The following is a 27,200-nucleotide window of genomic DNA, read 5'->3' on the forward strand; positions in this document are numbered from 1 at the left end:
TCCCATATCTTACCATTTTCCACTTGCTATTTCTTCCCTCCCTTCTGACCACCCCCCTTCCTTCCCCCCCCCCTTTCCCCTCCTACTGCCTGTAGGACAAGTTAGATTTCTATGCTTATCAGAGTATGTTATTCCCTTCTTGAATAAGATCCAGTGATAGTAAAGCTCAAATATTGCTCTTCTCCCTCCCTTCTTTCCCTCTCCTATAGTGTGTTTTTGTACCTCTTCATTTCATGTAATTTACCGTTTTCTACTACCTCCTTACCTCTTCTCCCATAACCTTCCCTTTACATCTCTTAATCATATTTTTTATCCTTATAGCAGTTATTTTATGCAGACATACACAGTCTATGTGTATTCCTTTCAATTGTCATAATAGCTGTACTATTCTCAAGATTGACATATATATATGTGTGTATATATGTATATATAACTTACATAAGATGATTTAATCCTATATAAAGATGTAAATAATATGCCCTTATTGATTAATAAGGTTTGTGGGTTTTTTTCCTCATGTTTACCTTTTTATGTCTTTCTTGAGTTTTGTATTTGGAGATCAAATTTTTCATTGAGTTCTGGCCTTTCCATCAGGAAGGTCTGGAATTCCCTTATTTAGTTGAATGTCCACCTCCTTGCCTGAAAAATTATGCTTAATTTTTATGGGTAGTTGATCCTTGGTTGTAGTCCCAGCTCCTTTGCCCTTTGGAATATCGTATTCCAATTTCTCCTGTCATTTAAGGTAGAAGCTGAAAGATCTTGTATGATCCTTACTATAGTTCCATGATATTTGAATTGTTTCTTTTTGGCTGCTTGCGGTATTTTCTCCTTGACTTTGTAATTCTGAAATTTGGCTATAATATTTCTTGGTGTTTTCAATTTGGGATCTCTTTCAGGGGTGATTGGTGGATTCTTTCAGTGACTATTTTACCCTCTGCTCCTAGGACCTCTGGGCAGTTATCTTTGATAATTTCTTCGAAGATACTGTCAAGGCTCTTTTTTTCATCATGAATTTCTGGTAGACCAATAATTCTTAAATTGTCTCTCCTGGATCTATTTTCCAGGTCAGTTGCTTTTCCAATCAGATATTTCACATTTTTTCCTATTTTTTCATTCTTTACATTTTGTTTGACTTCTTCTTGATGCCTCATAGAGTCATTAGCTTCCACTTGCTCAATTCTAATTTTTAATGAGTTGCCATCTTCATTTTGCTTTTGAGTCTCCTTTTCCAATTGATTGATTTTGCCTCTCAGGGTGTCATTTTCTCTATTTAGATTCTGAATCTCTGTAGCCATTTTGCCAATCTTATTTTTTAAGGACTTGCTTTCATCATTGTTTTTTTTTCCATTTTTTCTTTTACCTCTCTAATTTGGTTTTTAAACTCCTCCTTTAGCTCTTCCAGTAATGCTTTTTGGGCTTGAGACCAGTTCACATTCCCTTTTGAGGTATCAGATGTGGGTATAGTGTCATTGCTATCCTCTTCCAGATTGGTATTTTGATCATGCCTGTCTCCATAAAAAGAATTAATGGTCCTCAGTGTTTTTGTGTTCTTCTTCATGTTGGTTAGCTTTTTCCTGGCTTTACAGTGAATTTCTGCTTTGGGGGCTCAGGGCTCTGTCCCAGGTTTCTTGTTCTGGGGATTGTGAGTCTAGTTACTGGCTTTGTGTATTATAGCCTTCAGTTTCCTGAGGTGTGGGGGAGGGGTCTGGCTGCCTGAAGTCTCCTCTTCCCCTGGGGCTGCTCTCCAGCACTGTTGCTCTTAAACAATGGTCTCAGCTCTTTGTGCTGGTGTCTGCCACTTCCCCTGGGGGTGCAAGGGTATGTCTGGGCTCCTGGTGTTGACCCCTGCTGGCTCTGCCCCTCTGGGACTCAGAAACTCCCACTGCTTGGCCACTGAAGCCCCACTTCGGTCTCCTCTATTCCAGCGTTTTTTCCTAAGGAATTCTCTGGGTCGGGGTGGGGAGGGATTAGAGCCATTTACCTGGCCATTATGTCTCCTGGAAGATCAAGAGGATGAGTTTCATACCTTTGGGCTGCAAGCCTCGGGAGTTGATGTCTCACGGCTGGTGACATTGTGCTGCTGCGTCTTGTCTTTCGACAGACTCCCATTCTGTTTTGGGAGGCCTGGGGATCTCCACCAGTTTCGGGTGCGCAGCTTTCTCCCAGCCTGTCTCACTGGTTGGTTTCAGCAGCTGCTTCCACTTTGATGCTGTTTGGAGCAGCTCCTCACGCCAAGCGCTTTCCCAGCCTACAGATTCATCCCATTGGCCTTTCGGACTCTCCTGGCTTGGAAATTTGCCCCACTCAGAGTGCTCGCAGTTTCTAACTCTTTCAAATCTGCTCAGATTCACTTTTTTATAGGTATCTGACACAGCTTATGAGAGAGCTCTGGTAAGATGCTGTTTTCATGCATCCATCTTGGCTCCACATCTCAATCTCTAGGGATAACATTTATGCATAAAATGTAAGAATAACACTTTGATAGGGGCCATCATACCATGAACTCATAATCTGCAAGCTACATGGAGTAAAAAAGACAGAGATTTAAGAGGAGAAATCCAAAGCATGTGGGAATATCCAGAAGTATATATAATTCCCACCATCCTATTACTAGTGTTCTTATCCACTAGGGCAGTGGATAAGAGTTTTGCAGTTGGAGACAAGAGGACCTCATTTCAAATCTTGCTTCAGTAATCCAATAGCTGTGTGACCTATGGCAAGTCACTTACCCTTTTTCAGCCTCAGTTCCTTAATTTGTAAAATGAGGATAATAAGAGGTAGATTGTGAGGAATAAGCTAATATATCGATCACTTTTGCAAATTTAAAACAGTGGTGTAAATGTTAGCTATTCTTATTATTGCCAGATGGCAATGTCAGTAGGTCAGAGCATGCCCTTATATCTTAATAGTTTAATTCAAGTAGAAAAATAATTATTTTCTTCACCTTCAGAACATAAAATAGAAAAGATTAACAGTGGGATAGTGATGTGCCCCAGGACTATTTTTATCTGAACCCGTTAGAATAAGATGAGAAAAATGAAAGTAATAAATGCCAAGTAGGATCACATGTATTTTAATACTTCTTAAGAGTTTACAAAGTAGTCTTACACTTGAACTATCTTATGTAAGTTGTACATGATTTTCCTTTCCATTTTACAGATTAGGCAATTGAGTTTCATCAAGATTAAGTGAATTTTCCCAGGGTTGCATTAAGAGTCAATGATTTTGGGGCAGCTAGGTGGCACAGTGAGTAGAGTACTGGACCAGAAGTCAGGAGGACCTGAGTTCAAAACCAGCCTCAGACACTTGACACACTTACTAGCTGTGTGACCTTGGGCAAGTCACTTAACCGCAATTACCCTGCTTTACACCTCAAAAAAAAAGAGTCAGTGATTTTGAAATGAGTTGGTTAGACAAAAGAAGATGAGGTGAGATTCTATATTCTATGTCTTGAGGTCAAAGATTGATGGGAAAGTTTTAGAGGAAATGAATAGAAGGGACTGGTGGAAGGAAGGCAATGTCCCAGGGGAAAAGCAGCCTTGATCATGTAGTGATTGTGTCATTTGACCACCTGAGGAAGACTCACTGCTTGATGGATGCAAGTGTGTCTGATTTCTGACAGGGGACACAGGGAAGAATTGCTGAATATGTTCAGAGATGTGAAGATGCTAGGACTACCCTCATCATCTAGGTGTTTTGCATTCACTCTTTCCTCCAAACTCCTCCCTACTGTTGAAAATCTTTATCAATAGGCTTATCTTTCTGCTGAGGAAGGGATCAGCAGTGGACAGAGCTCAGTGTGTGCCCATGGAGTTCTCAGCTCAGCTCTTTTGTCTCCTGCTCCTGTGGCTCCCAGATGAGGAAGGAGAATGTGGGGAGGACATTATGGAGGAGGACAGGAGGCTGGGAGAGGCCCCTTGCAATTTGAGCTTTTCTACATTCACTGTCTCAATGAGAAAAGTCTTTGAGAGATGATATCAGTTATAAAAAAGCTCATTTTCTGACAATTAATCAATTTTGTGATCAGAGATTTAACCTAGGGGAGTTTGGGAAAATAGAGCAAATGACATTGGTTCTATAATCTCAAATGTCCCTTGATTAATTTCAGGTTCACAAGGGGAGGTTGTTCTGACCCAGTCTCCAGCCTCCCTGTCTATGGCTCTGGGAGAGAGTCATCATCAACTGCAAGGCCAGTCAGAACCCACTTACTTATGCTGCTACCAACAGAAATCAGGACAACCTGTTAAACTTATGATTTACAGTTTCCAGTCTATTCTCTTGGGTTCCCTCTTGATTCAGTGGCAGTGGGTCTGGGACAGATTTCACCCTCACAATCAGCAGGTTGGAGCCTGAGGATGCTGCAGAGTACTACTGGAGGCAGGATACTCACTGAACTCCTATACAGTGCTGCAGCCCTGTACAAAAACCTCCCCATATAATTCAGCTCTGAGCTCAGTTGCTTTCCCCAAAGACCTAGACTCACAGCAGCTGCTATTCTACATTCAAGATAGGACTCTTAGATCCCCTTAATAGTATTTACCCCACTGCTCAAGAAGCAGTATGCCATGATGTAAATAGCCTTGACCAACAAGGACTCTTGTTCTACCAGCTGAAATAATACTTTATCCATAAACTTTGTCAGAGTGAAGAGCAAGTTTATCCTAGAGAATAGTGTTGGTGGAAGAACAGGGGACATGACAGATGTCTTCAAGTATTTCACAGAATCAAAGAGTTTCAGAGTGAAAATGGACCTCAGAGACTATTTTTTCAAATCCATTTTTGAATAAGATTTTTTTATTTGTTTTTACAATTTGCCAGTAATTGCTCATCAAGACTCTGCTTAAAAATGTTCATTTAAGAACTTAGTGCTTCTAATTCCATTCTACTTTCCATCTAATTGTCAGGAATCTTTCCTGGAATAAAGCCTAAATAAATCCTATTTAAATCCTCTAATTTCTATTTCACATGAAAGCCCATTGAAAGTAGCTATCATATCTGGCAATTAGGCAGCACAGTGGAAAGTGTACTGGACTCAGTCAAGAAAGCCCGAGTTCAAATCCAGCCTCAGATGTTAGCCTTGTGATACTGGTCAGGTTAATGAACTTCTGACTGTTCCTGGAAATGATATTACAGTGGCTTGTCATTTCCTTCTCCAGCCCTTTTTACAGATGAGGAAACTGAGGCAAACAAGATTAAGTGACTTGTCCAAGGTCACACAGCTAGTAAGTATCTGTGGTCGGATTTGACTTCAGGTCTTCCTGATTCCAGGCCCAGTGGTCTATCCACTGTGCCACCTAGCTGCCTTTATTAAGTGCTTTACTGCATGCCAAATACTATGCAAAATGTTGGAAGTAGTAATAGAGATGCAAACACAGTTCATGTCCTCAATAAGCTTGCACTCTAATGTGGGGAGGCAGCACTCATGGGGGAATGGTGACTCTGGAGGAGCACTTTGGTTTGGAAAGCTTTTGGGATGGAAAGGGGGCTATTGGGGTGGAGATTGGCACACCCAGGGATAGTGGCAAAGTGGATTTTCTTATTAATGGATGGGAAAAGCATGGTATTTCACCCCTCTTAGTCTTGTGATGGTAATATGAGTTCCATATTTAAATTTATCAGGCTTTCCACATGTAAGGGTGGCCTCTGCCCCAGTATCTATCAATGCCCTAGTTACGGTATTTGATCTGTTTTTCCAACATATCAGATTGATATGGGGTCTGTAATTCTATGTATTTCTTTAATCTGAGCTGGGGCTTGGCCAATTTCCTATTCTCCTTAAAGATGTGACACACTTTGATACAAAGATTCAGGAAGGTCTGTAGGGGCAATTCTTACTTCTCTGTTCCATCTAATATTAAGCCCCTTATTTTGGTACATTTTATATAGTTCATTAGTTGGAATACCATCTGTACTTCCAAAATCTACTCCTGCTCTCAATAGAGCAGTAAACAATTCTTTTCTTGTCAATCTTTTCTAACTTTGAATCCACTGGTTATTCACTCTTCTCTCTTGAGGAAACTTATCTTTTCCCCAGACCCCTAAGTTACTTAACTGTGAAATCTTATCTAGCACCTCTGAAAGAGGGTGCCCTATCTCCCCAATTAATAGAGTCAGAACTAGGTGCTTATAAGCAGGAAGAGCCATATTCACTATTGTATTTCTATAAGAGACTCCCAAGGGAGTGTCAATATAAACCTCAGTGTTTGTGGTCATGATTGCTGTCTTCATTGCCTCCTCCTTTAACTTACTCATACAGTCCCTAAGTGAATACCAGGGCCTATCTCCACTGGGACAGACAGAGTCAGTAGGATATTGTCTGCAACATCCATTACCAGCTAAAGCTAACAGCTTGCTTGTATTGTTACCTCATAGCATATGGTAATCCCTAAAAGCTTGCTGTATAAAAGGATTCTGACTAATACTTATGAATTTCAAACAATCCATGCTATCTACTGGTAGTGCTCTGGCCCCTTCATCACTGATTCTCACTATCCAAAATATTAATGATTCCCCCAACCTCTGGGTGAACTGACTCAAAATATCTGTGATCTGCTGAGCAAAATCTTCAAGTACCTCTCTAAATACTGTATTGCCTCTTTGGGTCATCTGCTTCTTTCGTAGTACTGGGCATGCATCTGCCTGAGGAGTCTCATCTAACATTGTTTCATTTTCTGCCCACACACTCTCCTGGCAGCTGTTGCCAGGGTAACTAGGCTCACCCTGTGCTAAGGTTGCATGCACTTTCAACATTTTTGCTCTTTGCTTTTTCTTAACTAAATTAACTGCAAAATCCTCATTCAAACCAGCAGATTCCCTAACAGTGATCTGTTTTTCTGCCACATGAGATCTTTCATCTTGTGGTGGCACAGAAAGATTCCCCTGCAAACTAGTCAATTTTCTTTCCATCTGAATTTTCTCCTATAACAGTTTGTCTCTGCTTTTACATATAATACAGTAAGTTGTTAGTAAAACTCAGCCTCTTCTACACCCTCTTGGCAGTTCTTTCCCTGGTTTAATATTAATTACTTGCGAACATCTTTCCAAATCTCTAGGTTCTCCCTTCTGTAGCCTTTGTTCCCAATTTTCACAGGGTTGGGTGCCTTTAGCCCATTCCCTTCGAGGGAGGAATAAGGCAAATCCTCACATCCTGGGAAATCCATTTCTTCCCCTAAAGCCCTTCTGTCTCCAAATAGGGAGATTTTATACCTTGTGATCCTGTTTGTGATGCCAAATGTATCACCAAGGCAATATTCACAACAGTTGCTATTGCTATGCATATACTAACATGGTTCTCAATCGCAAAATACAAGACTCTCCACATAGAAGATGGAAGTAAAACATTTATTCAGACAGCAAAGAACCAAATCCCAAAACCAAAAAGTCCAATCCATGACAGCAGCAAAGAAATTAATACACATTATCATGGCAGGGAGTCACCTTGTCCCATAGCCTTACACCCTACTTAGCCTTCCCACAAACAAACACTCACAATTCCCTAGCTGACTCCTTGTCTGCATCCTCCTCCCACATTCTACCTTCTCTGAGCATTTCCTGCTCCAAATATTCCTGTTTCACTCCTTCAACAAGTTCCTCCTACCACATGTGACTTAGGCTTCCTGTGATTGGATGAGAAGATCTTCAAATTTACATTACCATTACATATACATACATACACACATACACACATACAAAATCAGAAGCCATGATGTGCAGTGAGTAGAAATCTAGGCCTGGATTCAACGTAATCTGATTTCAAATCCTGTCTCATACACTTCTTAGAGAGTCGGTCCCAATTTTCTCTACTGTAAAATGGTAGCAGTGGGACCTGCCTACATTTAGTGTTAGGATAAGATGAGATAATATTTGTAAAGTACTTGTGCCTGGCACAGAGTAGACACCAAAGAAATATTTTGTTTCCTACATACAAAATATATATAAGATAAATTTCAACAAATCAAAGGGAGACAGTACACCAAGAAAGGCTTCTTGTACAAGGTGGGTGGTCAAGAGTGTTGAATGAGGAAGAGAGGTCAAATAGGATTAGGGATGAGAAAAGACCAACAAATATGGCAATTAAAGAGTTCAATGATCACTTTGGAGAGAGCACTTTCAGGAGAGTGAAGATGAAAGCCAATCTGTAAAGGGTTAAGGAATAAGTGGGGGGGCGGGCAGAGAGGTGGCCCAGTGGATAGAGCACTGGGCATGGAATCAGAAGACTCATCTTCATGATTTCAAATCTAGCCTCAGACACTAGCTGTGTGATCCTGAGCAAGTCACTTAACGTTTTTGGCCTCAGTTTCCTCATCTGTTAAATGAGCTGGAGAAGGAAATGGCAAACTACTCCAGCATGTTTTCCAAGAAAATGCCAAATGATGACTTGAAGAATCATACAGAAATGAAAATGAAGGAGAGAAGCCACTGTAAGAATATATGAAAAGGTTTTAAGAAGAAGAGAATACAAGGTTTATTTGGGGGGGCGGGAAGGGGGTGCCTATTAACAGTGACACTTATAGCTGCTAATAAAGTGGATCAGACTGACCTGATCATTTAGGTCAGTGACCCAAATGGTACAGAAAAAACCGCATTTATATTAAGACATAGGAGAGCTTGGGGTGGTTAGGAAGACTTACAGTCTGCTCCTTGGGGGAAAATGGGTTGGCCTTTGAGTGTGGCTGATCATTCCTCTCAGACAATTAAGGAATGCTAATTGTTTTGTGGGCCTCCACTACTTCTAGTAATCTTGGCTAGAAAATCAAAACCATCCAATCAGGATCACCCAGGTAGCCTTCCTTTGGGGAAGACCAAACCACCTGTTTTTTTACAAGGAAAGACAAGGGCAGAGAATTGTCTTTGGGGCAGATGCTCAGTCTAAACTGGTTTCTGTTTCCAGGTAAATGAAACAGGGCTCCCAGGTAAAATTGGTTAGCTAGCAAATGGAGTGGGAGAAGGGTGGGAATGATCTTCTAATTCAACCATGCCTTTAGTTCTAACTGGGAGAGGGACACTTTTGAGCTTAACTGAGAAATGGAGCTTGACAAAATTGGGATTAGTGTCTATTGTGAAGTAGAATTAATTATTAAATGATTCACCATCATTTTAGTTTTTCTCACTACTCGTTACATCATGCTATCATTCGCATTCACCTTCTATAACCTAAATTAATATGACCCTTAATTTCTATCCCTTAGCAGCCAACAGGATGCCTTTACAATTTGCATAAATGTGAGCTATGGTTGAATGCTTGGGCAGGAGTTTCTCTATCTCTTTTATCTGTTCACATACTGCCACCTATCTTGAGCTTTCCAAGCTTGTAGAGCAGCAGCTGGGAACCTATAGCATCTGGGTCCTGTGGACATGAAAGTTTGGTTAAAGGAGGCAAACAAGCTAGGTGATATGTAAATTCACATTGTTTATTCCCTTAAATCTAAGAAAGCTAGCTTACTTGTATGTATGAGGAGCCAGAGCATAAGTTCTGACTGTCTGAACAAAGGAATGAGAAGGTTTAAATACATTTTTATTCCCAACTCAGCATGCCTGTGTTACTCAATTTTAAGATCCCTATATCATAAGAAAGGAAGTTTCTTTGTTGAACAAGACAATTGACAAGGTAGTGTCATTTAGAGATTATTATCCCAAGATGCAAATGTCCCTAGAACATCAAGATAAAAGAAATTCCAGTGTTCTGGTTGCAGACATCCTGTCACCAACAGGAAAGATATCCCTTGTCAATCTTATCTGGTATTTGAAGTTGCTGACAGAGAAAGGGGCATTTTTAGAATAGAGCAAAGCAGATTGGATGATTAGTTCTAGCTTTGTATCTTATTGGGGTTCAAATAATCTGAAAGGATTGTCAGTCCTTATTTATCCTTTGTTGGCCTTGTCAAACACAAAAGACATCCAACAGTCAAGTAGTTGTTGTTCCCCAAATGAAAGGGATTGCAAGGTAGGAGAGCTGCCTGTGGAGACTAGTTGGAGACATTGCACCCAGTGGGAAGAAGTTTTTCAATAAACAGTTATAAAGTGCCTACTATGTGTAGGGCACTGTGCTTAGCAGAGGTCACGCAAAAAGAACCAAAAAGTGGTGTCTGCCCTCAGGGAGCTTATCATCTAAACGGGGATGACAACAAGCACACAAATATGTACACATAAGCTATAGACTGCTATACAGGATATAATTAAAAGAAGAAAGGCACTAGGATGAAGAGGAGTTGAGAAAGGGTTCCTACACTACAGCAGGTGGGATTTTAGTTGAGACTTGAAGGAACCTAGGAGGCCAAAATGAGGAGGCAGAGAATTCCAGGTATTGTGGAGAGCCAGAGAAAATTCCCTGAGCCTAGAGATGGAGTGTCTTCTTCCTAGCATAACAAGGAGACCAGTGTTATTGGATCCAAGAGTAGGTATGATGAAGTAGGGCTTAAGAAGAATGAAAAAGTTGGCAATGGCTGGGTCATGGTGAGCTGTTAAAGCAAAAGCAAAAGCAAGATCCTCAAATGAGAGTGTTTGGGTAGTCACTGATCAATAAGCATTTATTCAGCCCCTAATGTGTGCCAGGCACTGTGTTAAGGCCTGGGAATTCAAATAGAAAGGGAGATTGTTGTGTCCCCATGACACTTACACTTTCAAGGGGATAACAACACACCAAAGGAAGAGATTTTGAGCAAAAGATACCAGACAGTGGGGCATGGTGGCAAAATCTGTCAGAAATAGTGCAGCCAGGTATAAAACATAGAGAAGTGTGAGCTGACCCTCCCCTTATATGGAGGTTTGGAGTACATGAGCTCTCCCCAAGGTAGGGAAGAGAGAATGTGGGAGGATGCAGAAGGAAAGAGATGTGGAAGTGCTTCTGTTAAGAACCAGATAGGGATGCAATAGATTACAGTTAACCTTCCACATCACAACTTTCTTCATGGCATTTTCAATATGTACCAGTTCAGCATCAGAAATTAAGTGGGAATTTTGTGGAAACCACAGATGACACCCAAAGTCTGGGAGATGACACAGAGCTATGACCAAATCCTTAATCCAAATTTTAAGGTACTATAATCACCCCATAGAAGAAAATGAAGAAATTCAGACTTCATTTCTGGTACTAAAAGAAGGGATAAAACATTTTATGCAGATTTAGCAGATTGCTGGGGTGTAGCGCCCCTAGTCTCCATTATGTGGAAGGTATAATGGTAATTATAAATCAATGACAGGATTGTCTTTTGGGCAGTGATTGCTCATAATATGAATAAACACAATAAGATAAAGAATAATAACTAAGGAGATTTAGCTTTTAGTTCTCGGGAATCTAAAAAATTAAGAAAAGTCTAATAAATTCTTTAATTGTACAGAAGCCAATAGCATAAATATAAATATTAAGGAAGCTATAAGTGAAATATAGATTAAAATGTAACATAAATCAGATATTTTAATAAGAAATCAAAATGCAAAAAAGTGCAAAGAGATTTTTATTGACAAGAAAGGAATACAACTTTGAATAAAGTGAATCTTATCATTCTGTTCAAAATGGAAGAGCATCATATGCCAAGTACTTTGGCCAAATCTGTGTCTCCTGGTATCAGGTTTGAAAAATAGATGAGCCCTCCCAAACATTAAAGGATTTGCAGAAGTGGCCACTCTCTTATGCTATGCATCAGCCTGAGTCTTGACTCCTGATCCTAATCGTCTAGATTTCTGGCAACTAGTTTAAGTAATTGTTTTTCATAAATATGCTGTCCAAGTCTTTTCTATGCATTAGCTCTCACCCCAATTGATAAAATATTACATTTTTAATGATTGAACCCTTCTTTCCCCACATTGTTACTCTCAATTCTCTATAAATATTAAAATAACTGAAATGTGGGGATTAAAAATTACCCAACCTAACAGAAATTGAGGTAGAGCTCTGACCCCACGGAACTTTATTAAAGGGCCTGTGACCTTCTCTAATGAAGTGGACCTCCAATCATCCTCCCTATCTCAGATGCCTCCTTCCTCCTGGCCCTTAATTTTATAGTGCTTGATATCCAGACAATATAGGTACAGGTGACCAAAACTATAGAGTCTTACTGGTGGACAGACCTTGCCCTTGACACTCCCAGAGGGTCTACACAAAATACAGAATCCCATTGGTTATGAGGAACATTTTATACCATTTTATATCATTTTTGTAATTTCAATAAAGGCCAGGACCCGAAACAATGATCAGCTGGAGGAAGAGCCTGGACCTGGGCTTCTTTGTGCTCTGAAGTTTGCTCAGGGAATACCTTTTTCTTTTGTCAACAAGGCCAGATTGGGCTAACCTAAGAACGTTCTTTCCCCTGTTAACCATTAAAAGGATGAGACCCTTATCCCGAGAAACTACCTTGCTTAATATTTTATGGGCATATACTATGTTATGGAATGTTAATGGTAAATTAAACACAGAAACACTGGGTTGTAGTTTTACCTGGCGCTTGTCAACACTCTTATCTTATTGTATTGATAACCTATTCCATTAAGGAAAATCCTTGTCTTCTATCATGGTTAAGCATTGTGGAACATTTTATACCATTTTATATCATTTTTGCATTTTCAATAAGACCCAGAGCCTGAATTAATGATCAGCTGGAAGAACCTGAACCTGGACTTCTTTGTTCTCTAAAGTTTGCTTAGAGAATATCTTTTCTTGGTCAACCAGGCCAGATCCAGCTGACCTAAGAACATTCCTTCCCCTGTTAACCATTAAGGAATGAGACCCTAATCCCGAGAGACTACATCGCTTAATATTCTACAGGTGTACAAACCTATTCCATTAAGGGTCTTGTGGTTAAACATACATGGGGATCATAAAATTGAGTAACATGCTGAATTGTGATGGTTCAAAAAAATATAAAAACCTGTTCATTCCCCTGTACAAGTCAGTCAGACTCTCTCTGGCTCAATCCATGACCATGTCTGTCCACTATGCTTAAATGGAATGAATGAATAAATGTAAGTAATATAAATTTTCTATCACCGAGCTCTGTTTGCCTCCTTTAACCAACTTTCATTTAGACAGTTATGGTGCCACAAACTTCGGATGGAAATGATGGAAGTGGGACAGTGCAGCCCAACCTTGCTCATGCTTCAGGCACCACAGGATTCATTTTTCCTGGAATTTTGGCCTTGACAAGGTTGGGGGTAAGTTGTCCCCATTCCCAGCTTCCAAAAAGGACTCCCACAAAATTGGTTGAAGTCTGAAAATTCCCTTTAAGCTAGCTCTGGGGTCGGGGACCAATTTGCATTAAATCACGTTGGATTCATTTGGTTCCCTCTGGAGATGGATCTTTGAAAATGAGTTGGGAATGTTTTTCACCTTGGGCTTGCTGAGATGGCTGAGCAAGAACAAAAGGCAAAAGCCTTTTCCCTTAAGGCTCGCAAAGCTGCTAATTCCCTCAACTTCTCTGTCCCCCTTTTTGGACAGCTCCAGTTCTAGCTGTTCTACTCTCTCCGCCCTATTATCTACTCTAACCTGGAGGGAGGTGACTTTGTTCTGCTACCTTGCCTTCTCTCTCTCCCTCCTCTTCCCCTTTCCCCCTTCCCATAAGGGCTCTTTTTTGTCTTCTGCCCTATTCCTGCCTCCTGTTCCCTTAAAGGCTCTGATTTGGGGGAGGATAAATGTCCTCACTCCTTGCCTTTCCCTTATCTGCCTAAGGAGGATAACTTTGTACAGCTTCTGCTGCTGTTGCCTCCTTTTTTCACCACCACTCCGCCCCCTTTCCTCCCCTTCCCAAGGGCTTTTTTTTTTTTTTTTTTGCGAAGTACAGCTACACTCTGGATGTAGATTGTGGAGAGTCAGAAGGATCAGGGATGCCAAGGCTTCTCCAAAGACCATAGGGGTGCTAATAGCCAATTCATGAAAGCTTCTAATTCCCTCTCTCTTTGTTGTCTAAACTCTGAGCTCAATCTGTATTTTTTCTGTTAAGTTGTCAATTTTGTCTGTCAGTATGTGTATGCTGTGAAATGTCTGTACCTTGTAAAATCTGAAATGCAGACAGCCGGAGAATTCTAAGGCTGTAGCTAGGGAAACAGAGCAAAAAGTTTGGAAACTGGTTAGTTTGATTTTGGGAAAGAGAACTCCTGAGACTGTAAAATCACTCCAGGAGCTCACTCTTGCTGAGACACCTCCTCCAAATGCTGATCATTTATCATTCTCCACTCCCTTAAGAGAGTATCTCAGTGTGGGAAATTTAAACAGCCACCAGGAGTCCTGTTTACTCCTCTCGTCCTAGATCAGATTATGAGAAGAGAATGCAGGAGAACTGTAGGGAAAATTTAAATCACTCTTCCCCACCTGGCAAAGGAGGAGAAGGACAGAAATTCAAAGACTGGCAATAACCTGACAGTCCTGTGCCCCCTGGGTACCTTTGTAGCCCATCCTTTTTGGCAAAACTTGGAAATGTCATCCAGGTCCTATACATTTCACCCATTCTGTCCCCAGCAGCTGCAAAACTGCTTTAGGCTCAGTATATTCTGCAGTTGTGAGGGAAGGTGTGTTGGTAAGCAAAATGGCCTTTGTTTTCTTTGAGTAACTCAGTGTATTTCATTGAGCCTTGCTAGGCCTGAGGCCCAGAGCCCTGCTAGGTGTGGAACCTATGTGGGTATGGATTGGTGACTGGGGTGGGGCCCAAGATGAGGCTGGCTAAGAGGAGGTGCTAACTCCAGAGCCATGCCCTATTGGGTGTTAACCGAATCTACATGGATGTGAACCTCCCAGGGTCCTAAGGGGAGGGGCCAACTCAAGAACCAATCACCAGAGCCTGGGCTCTGGTCATTCAGAGGACGCTTGATGATGTCAAAAACTCTATGAGAGGAGAGAAGGCAGCTTGAAGATCCTTTTCTGTTGGAGCTCTTTGCAGCAGCAGTGGTGGCGCATGACTCTGGGCCAGCCCTTCTCCTGAGCTCCCGGGCTGAACCTAGATGTTGGTAACTATGAATTGTATTGGGTCTGCCTGCTGATATTTGTAATTTGTTTGTATTTTGTTCTGAAGTTCAGGGTGCTGGTTTTTACCCCTGAACTAAGTGAATGCTATCTGTATGCTGGATTAAAATAAACTTGTCAACCCCTTCACCTTGCTTTCCTTAGTTAAGCAGATTAAAAGAACCTGTGCTTTCCCAGGTTGCCGGCAGCTTTCTGGGTGCTGGCTGTGGGTGGATCTTACACCCCCACAGAAGCTGCTAGCTGGATTGTTGAAAGGTACATGGATTTGGACTTTGGTTAGCTTCTCTAAACTCTGCCTCCCTGAATTGTCACCACTGGGATACCTGCTTCTGTTCTAGGTAATGTCACACTTCATTGTTTCAATTGCAAAACTATATTTTAATCTTTATTTGACCCGTTTCCTGATTTGTAAAGGGAAAATAATAATGATGGTTGTTATGGGACCAAAATGATAATGATAGTAAAATGCTTAACATAATGTCTGGTATATGTTAGACACAACATGATTATTATCTCTCTCAAATTTAATGTGGGAGTTAGCTAAGCCTCTCCTGTCCCGAGAGAATACTAGTTTCAGATGGTTTAAGTAAGTTGAGAGAGTGTGAGAAGGTATTTTAGAAGACAGAAAAGTTATGTAGCTTGATTTGATAATTATTAGCTCAATGAAATTTGGGACAGTCCTATTTGAAGGATATTTATTTGCTGTTTAAGATTTTATGGGACTACAATTTAACATTGTTTTAAGCTCTGATTACAGGGATAGGTCACATGAAACCAGTAGTAGAATGGCAGGCATTACAGGCTGAGAACTTCTAAAGGGATATCTATGCCTGGGAAAAAGTTTTGAAGATGAACTTGGACATGGCCTAGGTAGGATCTTCCTGACTCTATTTCCGAATTCTGCTATTTCCTTTCTGAAAAGGGAAATCCCTGCCTGATTACTCCTAAGCCCTGCTTTCAGCATCTAGTGACTATATGATTGGCTATCAGATATGACTCAGGCCTGGAATCAAACAGAGCTAAGGAAGTTCTTTCCTTCTGTTAAGATATATGACATTGTCCCTCTTTTCTTTTATAGCAAATTTATATTATCAAGAAGTTTTGTAAGCACAATGCTAAATCTATTAGGTAATAGATGGATATTGGAATATCTCTGAGTTATTATAATGGGATGCAGGCATGAATAGCTTACAATTTTAACCTATGTTCATGGCCAAATAAAAATTAAAATAATATAGGGATAACATCCTCCAAAAGGAGGAAATGATTAGACAAAGTAATAAGACAAAGATGTAATGTGATAGATGCCTAATAAAAAAGAAAGGGGATAGCAAATTTTGAGAAAGGTGATAGGATCAGATTGATTCCTCTAAGAATTATATACAGATGTGCATGATTGGCTCCAAAATTTATCAATCATGGAAATTCAAGTTAATAAGTGTGTTTTGGTAATAAAATCTCAAATTTGGATTTTTGCACAAGAAAATTGTATAAGATAGGGGTAAAAAGTGAAATTATATCTCCTTTATAAAGTATCTGTCTGATAACTTTAAAAGGAAGATGAGTTCAATGTATGGTTGGATGGACCTTCATATTTTAAAAGATTCTTATACCAGGTGCAAGATTTAGGCAAGGATAGAAACAGCAGATGATGTATAACTGAAATTTTCTGAAGTTTCAAAAATGGAAAACCAAATTTAAGTGATTGTACTAAGTTATTTTAAGTAAGAATTATCTGAGAATTTCTAGATCTGAACCAGAGAAGCAGAACTATCTTTTACTGTCTAGGGACCAGATAACTACAATCAGGCATCTGGGATTCAAAAAAAAAAGGTGCTGCTTTAAATGGACATTGGGAATATGTAACTGGGATTTAAGTTACTTTGTATACAAATTGTGCAATTAATGCTGGAATTAAATCAGAAACATTTTACCTATCATTTTTTATAGTGCAATTTTTAAAACATCATGCAAGTTATTTTGTAAATGCCATCAAAGAGACACGGTATAACTAAACGTTTATGATGTTCAACATTGTTGATAATGATTGCATTACTTCGTATGGATCATGTTTAAGTTTTCTTGGTTATCTAATGTGTAAATGTAAAACATGTGACATGTAAATTTCCCCCTCTCAATACCAGTCTGTTATGAGCCATCTAAGTGGTTTGGTCTGTACCTCATTCAATGTAATTGTGCAGTTTTGTGAATTGTGAGAAAAACTTTATTGTATTTGTTTGAACTTAGCCCTACGTGGCTGGGACCTATGTTGTGCTGTTTTTCTCTCAATTATCAAATCATATGTGTTCTAGGAGCTCCTGTTAGGTATGACTACTCCTATGACTGCCAACTGGTGGATATGGACTCCTTGATCCTTCTGTCACACCTGAGGACTGCCCCTGCTCCCGAATGGACAACATCAGAGGCAGGCAGCCCCCCCAAGAGTCTGGACCGCAACCTGAATGAAGAACTGCTCTTTCCCTTTCTGAGTCCCTTGCATTCCCAAGACTGTTTGCCTATGTCTTTGGTATCTTTAGCCATTATGCTCCATACCCTGATCCCCCTTGCAACTTGCTCCCTCTGCTTGTTTACAATTAGTTTACAATTACTGCCCATCTCTGGGGTGGTCCAACCACAGCAAGGAAAAACCTGAATCCACGTAGATAAGGATTTTTAGAACTTCACCTCTGAGGAAGATAGAGGTTTTTCCATACCTAAATTGGTCTATAGGTGAAACTTTCAGTTTGCCTTTGACCAAAAGGAGGAAAATGTGGAACATTATATACCATTTTATATCATTTTTGCAATTTCAATAAGACCCAGAGCCTGAATTAATGATCAGCTGGAAGAGCCTGAACCTGGACTTCTTTGTTCTCTAAAGTTTGCTTAGAGAATATCTTTTCTCAGTCAACAAGGCCAGATCCAGCTGACCTAAGAACATTCCTTCCCCTGTTAACGATTAAGGAATGAGACCCTAATCCCGAGAGACTATGTCGCTTAATATTCTATTGGTATACAAACCTATTCCATTAAGGATCTTGTGGTTAAACATACATGGGGATCATAAAATTGAGTAACATGCTGAATTGTGATGGCTCAAAAAAAATATAAAAACCTGTTCATTCCCCTGTACAAGTCAGTCAGACTCTCTCTGGCTCAATCCATGATCATGTCTGTCCACTCTGCTTAAATGGAATGAATGAATAAATGTATAAGGAATATAAATGTTCAATCACCTAGCTCTGTTTGCCTCCTTTAACCAACTTTCAGTTAGACAGCATACATGGTGATCATAAAATTGAGTAACACAAAAACATGCTGAATTGTGATTGTTCTAAAAATACAAAAACCTGTTCTTTCTTCTGTACAAATCAGTCAGACTTCCTCTAGCTCAGTCCCATGCATGTACATCTGTCTGCTACGTTTAAGGGAGTAAATGAATAAACAACTAAGTAATAAAAATTTTTCTATCCCCTGGTCTGTTTGCCTCCTTTAACCAAACTTTCAGGGTGGAGAGTTAAAAAATGACAACAAATGACAAATCATCACCTGGTCAGTCACCCTCTGCCTGTTTGCACCTGGTAGCCCTCATGTCCTGGCAATAGGGGAGGTGCTGAGATGTGATGGCCTATCCCATTTTACTGCCCTGGACCTAGCCAGATTGTCTTTATCTCATTACAAAATGTATCAATAAAATCTGGTTCCATCTTGAATTCCTTCCTGACCTAAGGGGATCAACTCCTCAATGTATTTCTACCTTGACATAGTATAATAGGCACCTTTTAATTCTGGTTGTTTTACATTTTGCCTTTTTAATTAGGGTGAAAGCCTAAATGGAGAATTTACCAGGTCCTTTGTACTTTTGTCAAAGAGTAAATTATTATTGTTCATTTTAAAACAAAAAATACCCAATTGAATAGAGAACAGTTTGGAAACATTGTAACCAGTCTCACAACTGAATTATAATTTCCCAGCATTCAGATCTAAAGGCCAAGTCCTTTTCTAAGAGTACAATTGCATATCTGTCTCGAAATCTTTTTTTCAAATTAAGACCATGTATATGATGGTTCCCTCAAATCCCCAAATGAGACAAATTTGGACCATAATAACAACATAAACAATGTTACAATGTTAACACATGAAACAAAATTGCCCTCATCATTCATTCGTTTGATTAACTTGGTTAGAATTATCTGTGATGTTTGACGTTCTAGGCTGATTACATTCAGAAAGGGGGATTCTGATCCAGTTACATTTGATTCTTATTCCTTCACCTCCTAAACACAAGCCCTTAAATGCCAGATTTTAAGTGTACTTCACACTGAGGGTGGCTCTGCCCTTAGCTGGTCGAACACCCCACTTATCCTGCTGGGATCTGACTTTAAAGGAGCCACATTCTATTTTAAACTAGGAGAAATGTGCTAATCAAACTGACTGCATTTGGTGAGCAACCTGCATTCTGAAGCAAAGCTCTCTTTGGCTGTGAATGCCTTGCTGGTCTGGAAATCTCCAGGTTGCTTCTTCCTTGTTTTCCCCCTCCCAACTCCTAAAGTCCTGAATCTTTCTTCCAATGAGAAATCAGGTGGTAGGGTGACGGGGGAGGAGAAGCTCTCAGAGATGAGCTGCAGGGAGGGTTGTGGCCGGGCTTTGGGGTGGAGTTCCGAGCCCTGGGAGGAGTCCAGGGCCAAAGAGAGTCATCCCACTGGCACGGCGCAGGCATTCCTGGTGATGGAGGGCAGGGCTTGGGGAGGAGACCAAGAAAGGGTCCTGCGCACCTGCCCTGGGCGTGATTGGAGGAAACAACCCTTACTGCAGCCTCAGAGGCTGGAAGGACCCTCCCAGAGTGGGCTGGCTGAAAACCGGAACTTGTGCTGAGCCTGCTCCGCCTTCTCCCGTTGCAGCGGAACTTTCTCTGCCTTCCCTGGAGCTGAGCTGTCTCTGCCTTCTTCCCTCAGAGCTGAGATCACCCTGTCTTCACTTGGACCTGAGATCTCTGGCTTCTGGGTGCAGGTCCCAGGTAGGTCTGAGCCAGCCCCTCACACACCTTCTGGCTTCTGCTTGCTTTTTATACCATTGGGTCTCATGCTCCTCCTCCTGTGACCCTGTGGTGAGTCTAGCTCCAGGTCTACGTGGAGCAATCCTCCCTCCCTAGCCTGGCTACTGGACAATCTTTCCGCTGCTCACTCTTTTCCAGACTCCCAATGACTTCTCAAAAGTCTGGGGTCACCCTCCCCAGAATTAAGATTGGGTTCCCTTTTCCCAAAATTCAGACCTTACCTGCAGGGACCCAAGAATCCTGCCTTAAGTGAAAGATAAGTGAAGCGCTTGAGTGAACCTCAAATGCAAGGGTAAAGGGCCACCATGAAAGGACAATGAAAAGGCTTATTGAGTATGTAGGTGGGGATGTGTGGGAAAGTTCTGGAGCTGGGTGGCTTTTTGGGGGTCCAGGTCCCATACCCAGTCAGAGGGAGATATCTTATTCAGGAGCCACTGAGGCTCTGACTGTTCTCGTCCCTTCCGGGATCCCAAGCCCCTTCTGCCTCTTTGTTCCCTGAAGGAGAATGGGGGAAAGAAGAGGAGTAGGAGAGGATGGGACCATCTTCTTTTCCAGGCTGGACCCTATCTGGGGGTTTCATTCCCTCTCCTGAGCAGGACCTCACCCTCTCTAAATCCCTGTAGGCCAGTCTCCTGCCTGGGGATCCTTCTCCCTCCCCTGCTGAGTCTGCAGAAGATCAAGGCCTGGCCCAAGCAGGGAGCATGGAGCCAGAGGGAATGGTCCCTGGGAGCTGCAGACCCCCACCCCAGGTGAGTGCACTCTGTCTACAGACTTGACCAACATCCACAAAAGAGGCCATTTCCATAGACAAAGAGCATTGTCTATGATGCTGGCAATCCCCTACCTGTGGATTGTTTCTTTGCCAAAACAGACAGGAAACTGAAAACAGTAGTCACACCACCACCCTGTTCTCTGTACTTTGAACTGATTCATGGCACATTGGCATCACAATCACTACCTCCTACCCCCACCCCCAGTTGTTGCCCTCCTAAGTTTTCTCTCATGATTCCTGTCACAAGGAAGACCACTACACTCATTCCTCTCTGTTCTGTAGGGGTCTTGTCTTTGCTCCTTTATCCATGCCTAGCACCCCTCCGCCACATGTCCATAGAACTGCTTCCCCCTCCCCCCTTGCTCTTTGGCCAAAATCTCCTTGCCAGACCTGGAAGACAGGATGCTTTGCTTATCCGCTAGGGTGTAAGCTGCATAAACAACTCTGTCTGGTGCATCCATCTGGTGCACGCTGACTGGACCCTGTCTTGTAGCTGGTTTGACTCTCAAGGCCACACTGAGAAGGCAGTGAGGGGTGAAGGGAGCAAATACTGTGAGCAGGAGCTGGGGGTGTTCCTGACCTCCTGCATACTCTGGCCCAGTGTTTCTGGAAAATATGGAAACTCAAGAAAACAGGTTAAGTTGACTTTTGGGTAACATTCACATGGTGAAAGGCCCTTACCAGAGATATCTGGAGGAGTTCAAAGAAAAGAGTACCTTCTTTAGCTGTTAGTTAATTAGCATTTGTTAAGGGCCTAGTACTTCCCTTGAGAGGCTACAGGGAAAGGGCTGAGTTGGGGAACTATTCAAAGTTCTGGGAGTTTTCTTTTTCAATGGTAGAAAGCGGGATACTGAAGGAAATGCTCAGTTCTTGTCAAAGAGGTGTGTTGACCTGAAAATTTGTTTAAAGGAGGCAAACAGGCTAGGTGATATGTGAATCCATATTGTTTATTCCCTTAAAGCTGGCAGATACATACATGTATAAAGCCAGACAAAGTCTGCCTGCCTGAACAGAAGAATGAGAAGGTTTAAGTACATTTTCAGAACAGTCTCAACTCAGCATGCCTGTGTTACTCAATTTTATGGTCTCCATGTATGTTTAACCATGAAACAAGAAAAGGATTTTTCTAAATTGAATAGGTTGTAAATACAATAAGATAAGAGAGTTGACAAGGTCAGTTGAAACTACAACCCAGCATTTCTGTGTTTAACATTCCATAACATAGTATATGCCCATAAAATATTAAGTAAGATAATTTCTTGGGTTAAGGGTCTCATCCTTAATGGCTAATAGACGGAGGAAAGTCTTAAGTCAGCCTGATCTGGCCTTGTTGACATAGGAAGAGGTATTCTCTGAGTTTACTCAGAGAACAAAGAGGCCCACGTTCAGACTCTTCTTCTATTTAATTAGTTCAGGCTCTTCCTCTGATTAATCAGTTTAGGCTCTGGCCCTTGCTGAAGTTACCAAAAGGATTTTAAATGATTATCAGTTATCAGGCTCAAAGGCAAAGACACAATGGAGGGACTAACTTTCTCCCCAAAATCCACTTTTGACCATCTTCACAACAGTCCTGTAGGGTATATTTTTTATTTCACTCTTCAAGAAATTTGAGGCCAACAGAGGTTCAATGACTTACCAGCCAGGGTCACATAACAAGTCAGTGTCTGAGGCTAGATTTGAACTGAGATTTTTATGATCTTCTCCCATTTCATAGCTCCATCAACAATGTATTAGTGTGCCCATCTTCCCACAGCTCCTCCAACATTGATTGGTACTATTTTTTGTCAATTTTGCAGAGTATTAGATGAAACCTCAGTGTTGTTTTGGTTTACTATTGTCTTATTAGTGGTTTAGAGCATTTTTTCATATGGTTGGGAATACTTGGAAATTCTTTCTGAGACTGTTTTGTTCATATCCTTTGACCATTTATCTATTGGGGAATGGCTATTTGTTGTTTTTCAGTTGTTTCAGTCATGTCTGACTCTTTGTGATACATTGGGGTTTTCTTGGCAGAGATACTGGAATGGTTTGCCATTTCTTTCTCCAGTGCATTTTACATAGGAGGAACCCTGGGAAACAGGGTGAAGTGACTTGCCCAGGGTCACATTGCTAGTATGTGTGTGGGGCTATATTTGAACTCAGATCCTCCTGATTCCAGTCCTGGTACTCCATCTACTGGGCCACCTAACTGCCATTGGCTATACTTCTTTTTTAAAATAATATTTCATTTTTCCCCAATTACATATAAAAACATTTTTCATTCCTAAATGTTGAGGTCATAATTCTCTAACTGCCTCTTTCCTCTTACCCCTCCTGCATATCGTAAACCATCAGAAGCAGATTGTACATATGCAGTCATATAAAACATTTCCATATTAGTCATTTTGTGAAAGGAAACTTGAACCAAAAAGAAAGAAAGAAAGAAAGTGAAAAATAGTATACTTTAGGTCTCTATTCTGACTCAATCAGTTCCTCCTGTGGAGTGGGGAGAGAGCATTTTTCATCATGAGTCCCTTGGGATTGTAGATGATGGTATCTCTGAGAATAGTGAAGTTATTCACTATTGTTCATCATATAGTATTGTTGTTACTTTGTACAATGATCTTCTGGTTCTGCTCAGGTCACTCTCCATCAGTTCATGTAAGTCTTTTTAGGTGTTTCTGAAATCACCCTGCTTGTCATTTCCTGTTACACAGTAGTATTCCATTGCAATCACATACCACAACTTGTAAAGGCATTCCCCAGTTAATGGGCATCTCCTCAATTTGCAATTCTTTGCCACCACAAAAAAGCTGTTATAAATACCCTCCTATAAATAGGTTCTTTTCTCTTTTAAAAAATCTTTTGTAGATACTGACTTAGTAGTGTTATTGCCGGGTCACAGGGTATGCACAGTTTCATAGCCTTTTGAGTATAGTTCCAAATTGCTCTCCATAATGGTTGGATCAGTTCACAAATCCAAGAACAGTACATTAGTGTCCTAGTTTTCTTGCTTCCCTCCAGTGTTTATCATCTTCCTTTTCTGTTTTATTAGCGAATTTAATAGGTATGTGGTAGTAACCTAAAGTTATTTTAATTTGCATTTCTCTAATCAATAATGAGTTACAGAATTTTTATGTCATTGTGAATAGTTTTGATTTCTTTGTCTAAAAACTAACTATTCATGTTCTTTGACCATTTATCAGTTGGGTTGTGACTTGTATTCTTTTAAATTTAACTCAGTGCTCTATATATTTGAGAAATGAGGCCTTTATCAGAGCCACTCGGTTTAAATTTTTTTCCCAGTTGTCAGCTTTCCTCCTAATCTTGGTTGCATTGATTTTGTTTCTGAAAAAAAAAACCTTCAAATTTAATACAGTCAAAATTATCCATTTTACATCTATTAATGCTATTTACGGGTGAGTTCATTCCATTCATATTTACAGTTTTGATAACTGTGTATTTCTTTCCATCCTGTTTCGTGTTCTTTCTCTCTCCCTCTCTCCTCACTAGTGTTTTGCTTCTGACCAGTGCCTCCCCCTACCTCCCTTTCCTTCTGTCGGTCCCCTCCCTCTTATCTCTGTCCCTTTGTACTTCCCTGTCGGATAAAATAGATTTCTATACCTATCTAAACATATATGTTATTCCCTCTTCGAGCCAGTTTTAGTGAGAGTAAGGCTCAAGCCCCCATTCCCACCTCCCCCACCTTCCCCTGCAGTGTAAGAGCTCTTCTTTACCTCTTTTACATGAGATAATTCATTCCCTTCTACCTTTCTCTTCCTTCTTCTTAGAGTGCAATTCTCTTTCTCACTCTTTAATTTTGTTTTCTTGAATATCATCCCATTGCAGTCAATGTATGCTCCTTCTAATTGCCCTAATAGTCCTACAAGTCTTAAGAGTTGCAGGTATCATCTTCCAATGTAGGAATATAACCAATTTAACCTTACTGAATCTCTTCTGTTTTCTCTTTCCTGTTTACTTTTTGATGTTTCTCTTGCATCTTCTTGTATTTGAAGATCAAATTTTTGTTCAGCTGTGATCTTTTCATCAGGAATGCTTCATTACCCTCTATTTATTGAATCTCTATTTTTTTTTTTTTGCCCTGATGGATTATACTCAGTTTTTCTTGGCATGTGATGCTTGGTCATAATTCTAGTTCCTTTGTCTTGCTGAAGATCACATTCCACACCCTCTGATTATTTTTAATGTAAAAGCTACTCACTTTTGTGTTATCCTGACTGTGGCTCCATGACATTTAAATTGCTTCTTTCTGTCTGCTAGTATTTTTTTCTCCTTGACGTGGGAGCTCTGGAATTTGGTTGTAATATTCCTGGGAGTTTTCATTTTGGATCTTTTTTAGGAGGTGTTTGGTGGATTCTTTCAATTTCTGTTTTACCCTCTGGCTGTTAAGATATCAGTTCTCTTTTCTTTGATAATGTCTTTGCCAAGAAAATACCAAATGGGGTCATGGAGGATCATACATGACTGAAGCAACTGAACAACAATAATCACATCTATATAGAATGTATTGTAGAGTATTGTGTAAGATGTTGGTACAATCCTAATTTCCTTCCTGACTGCTTTCCAGTTTTCTCAGCAGTTTTTTTTTAACCATATAACAGGTTTTACCCTAAGTATTCTTTTTTCCACTTTATCAATCATGGAGTTACTGAGTTCTAATGATTCTGAATCTCCTTTGTTTAATCTGTTCCATTCATTTATCTCCCTCTTCCTCTCTCTCTCTCTCTCTCTCTCTCTCTCTCTCTGTCTGTCTTTCCCCCCAGTACCACAGGATTTTGATGACCAATGCTGTATACTATAGTGTGATGTCTGGAAGTGCTCTTACACCTCTGTCCTTAATTCTAATCATCATTCCCCTTTATATTATTGTAGGTCTTTCATTTTTCAAAATGAATTTTGTTATTTTCTTCAGCCCTGTGAAATATCTCCTTCATAATTTTGTTGTTATTATCGATGTTGTTGTTCAGTCATATCTAAATCTTTGTGACCCCATTTGGGGTTTTCTTGGCAAAGATATTGGAGTGTTTATTTTTCTTTCTCCAGCTCATTTTTCACATGAGGATATTGAGGCAAAGGGAGTTTAAATGACCTGCCTGGGATCACATAGCTAATAAGGGTCTGAGGCTGAATTTGAACTCAGATTCCTGACTCCAGACCCAACATTCTATCTACTCTGCCCTCTAGCTGCCCCCATAATTTCAATAGGATAGTATTAAATGTATAAGTAAGTTCCATCACCATTTGAGCTTGAATCTTTTGTTGATCCTGAACCAATTTCCATTCTTATTTTATTATGGAGTGAAAGGATATATTGATAATTTCTGCTTTTTTACATTCTGCCCAAGTCCATGGTTAATTTTTGCAAAAGTTTCATGGGGTACACAGAAACAAAAATGTCTTCAGTTCTGATTTACTTTCTAAAAATACTTGACTCTTTTTTAGCATTGAACATTCATCCCCTTTTTGTCCCACATCGCTAAGCTCCCATTTGGAGGACAAATCTCCCTGGGCTCCATACTGGGCTTCACTGCTCTCTGGAACATATTCTTCCATTACCTTCTCATTTCTAGTGGGTTTGGAATAGTCTTGCATATTTCTCTGTCCTTTCCATTGTATTTGAAAGTCTTTCCTTGGATGGTTTTTAGAACTCTCCTAGCATCAAGGACCTGACAGTCTAAAAGAGGAAAACAACAGAAAAAAATGATGAAAACAGGTTGGAGTGTGGAGCAGATACCCCAGTTCAGGTTCTCAGAGAAGTCCCAAAGATGTTGAGCCAGGTGAGAAATGAGATTTGTGAAATGAGCTTTCTCCTTAAATGGAGGTTTGGAGTTCATGGTGAGAAGTGGATGTGGGAGGCTTGCAAAGATAGCTCAGTGTTTGAGAGGCTCCTAAGGAAAGTGTGGGAGAGAAGAGGTTTAGGGCTGCATACCAAAGTGAAGGTGTACAGAGCTATTGTGCTGACCTCATTGTTGTGTGCCTCTGAAAGCTGAACAGTATAACAGCTGCATGCCAGGAAACGGAATCATTTCCATTTGAATCATCTTAGGAAGATTCTGAAGATCATCTGGCAAGATAATGTGCTGGACACTGAGGTCCTTGCTCAAGTTAGATTGCCAAGCATTCACATTCTACTGCAGAGAGCACAACTGATGGACTGGCCATGTTGGTCAAATGCCAAAAGTCTGTTTGCCTAAAAGACTATTTCCTGGAGAACACATGCCAAGAAGGCACTCACAAGGTGGTCAGAAGAAATGATAACAAGGACATTCCCAAGGTCTCTGAGGAATTTTGTAATCAATTGTCAGGCATGGGAGCCCCTAGCAAAGGACCACCCAGCATAGCTTGCCCACATCAAAGAAAGTGTTGTTTTTGCTAGCAAAGCAGAAGTATGGTAGCTCAAAAGCATGGTGAGATGTGCAGATTCA

At 40.6% G+C, this 27,200-nt stretch overlaps 1 protein-coding gene across 1 annotated transcript in view; it reads left to right on the forward strand.

The window, feature by feature from the left end:
• Window positions 1-20,690: 20,690 nt before the first annotated feature.
• LOC118841601 (zinc finger protein OZF-like) overlaps window positions 20,691-27,200 on the forward strand; it is a 65,001-nt gene continuing 58,491 nt past the window's right edge. Inside the window, exon 1 of the mRNA XM_036749154.1 lies at window positions 20,691-20,752. Within this exon, the coding sequence (XP_036605049.1) occupies window positions 20,705-20,752 (48 nt within the window). The 5' untranslated portion in view covers window positions 20,691-20,704. The remainder of the gene's footprint in view (window positions 20,753-27,200) is intronic.

This window comes from Trichosurus vulpecula, chromosome 3 (genome assembly GCF_011100635.1).
Source record: "Trichosurus vulpecula isolate mTriVul1 chromosome 3, mTriVul1.pri, whole genome shotgun sequence".
NCBI classification, from domain to species: Eukaryota; Metazoa; Chordata; class Mammalia; order Diprotodontia; family Phalangeridae; genus Trichosurus; species Trichosurus vulpecula.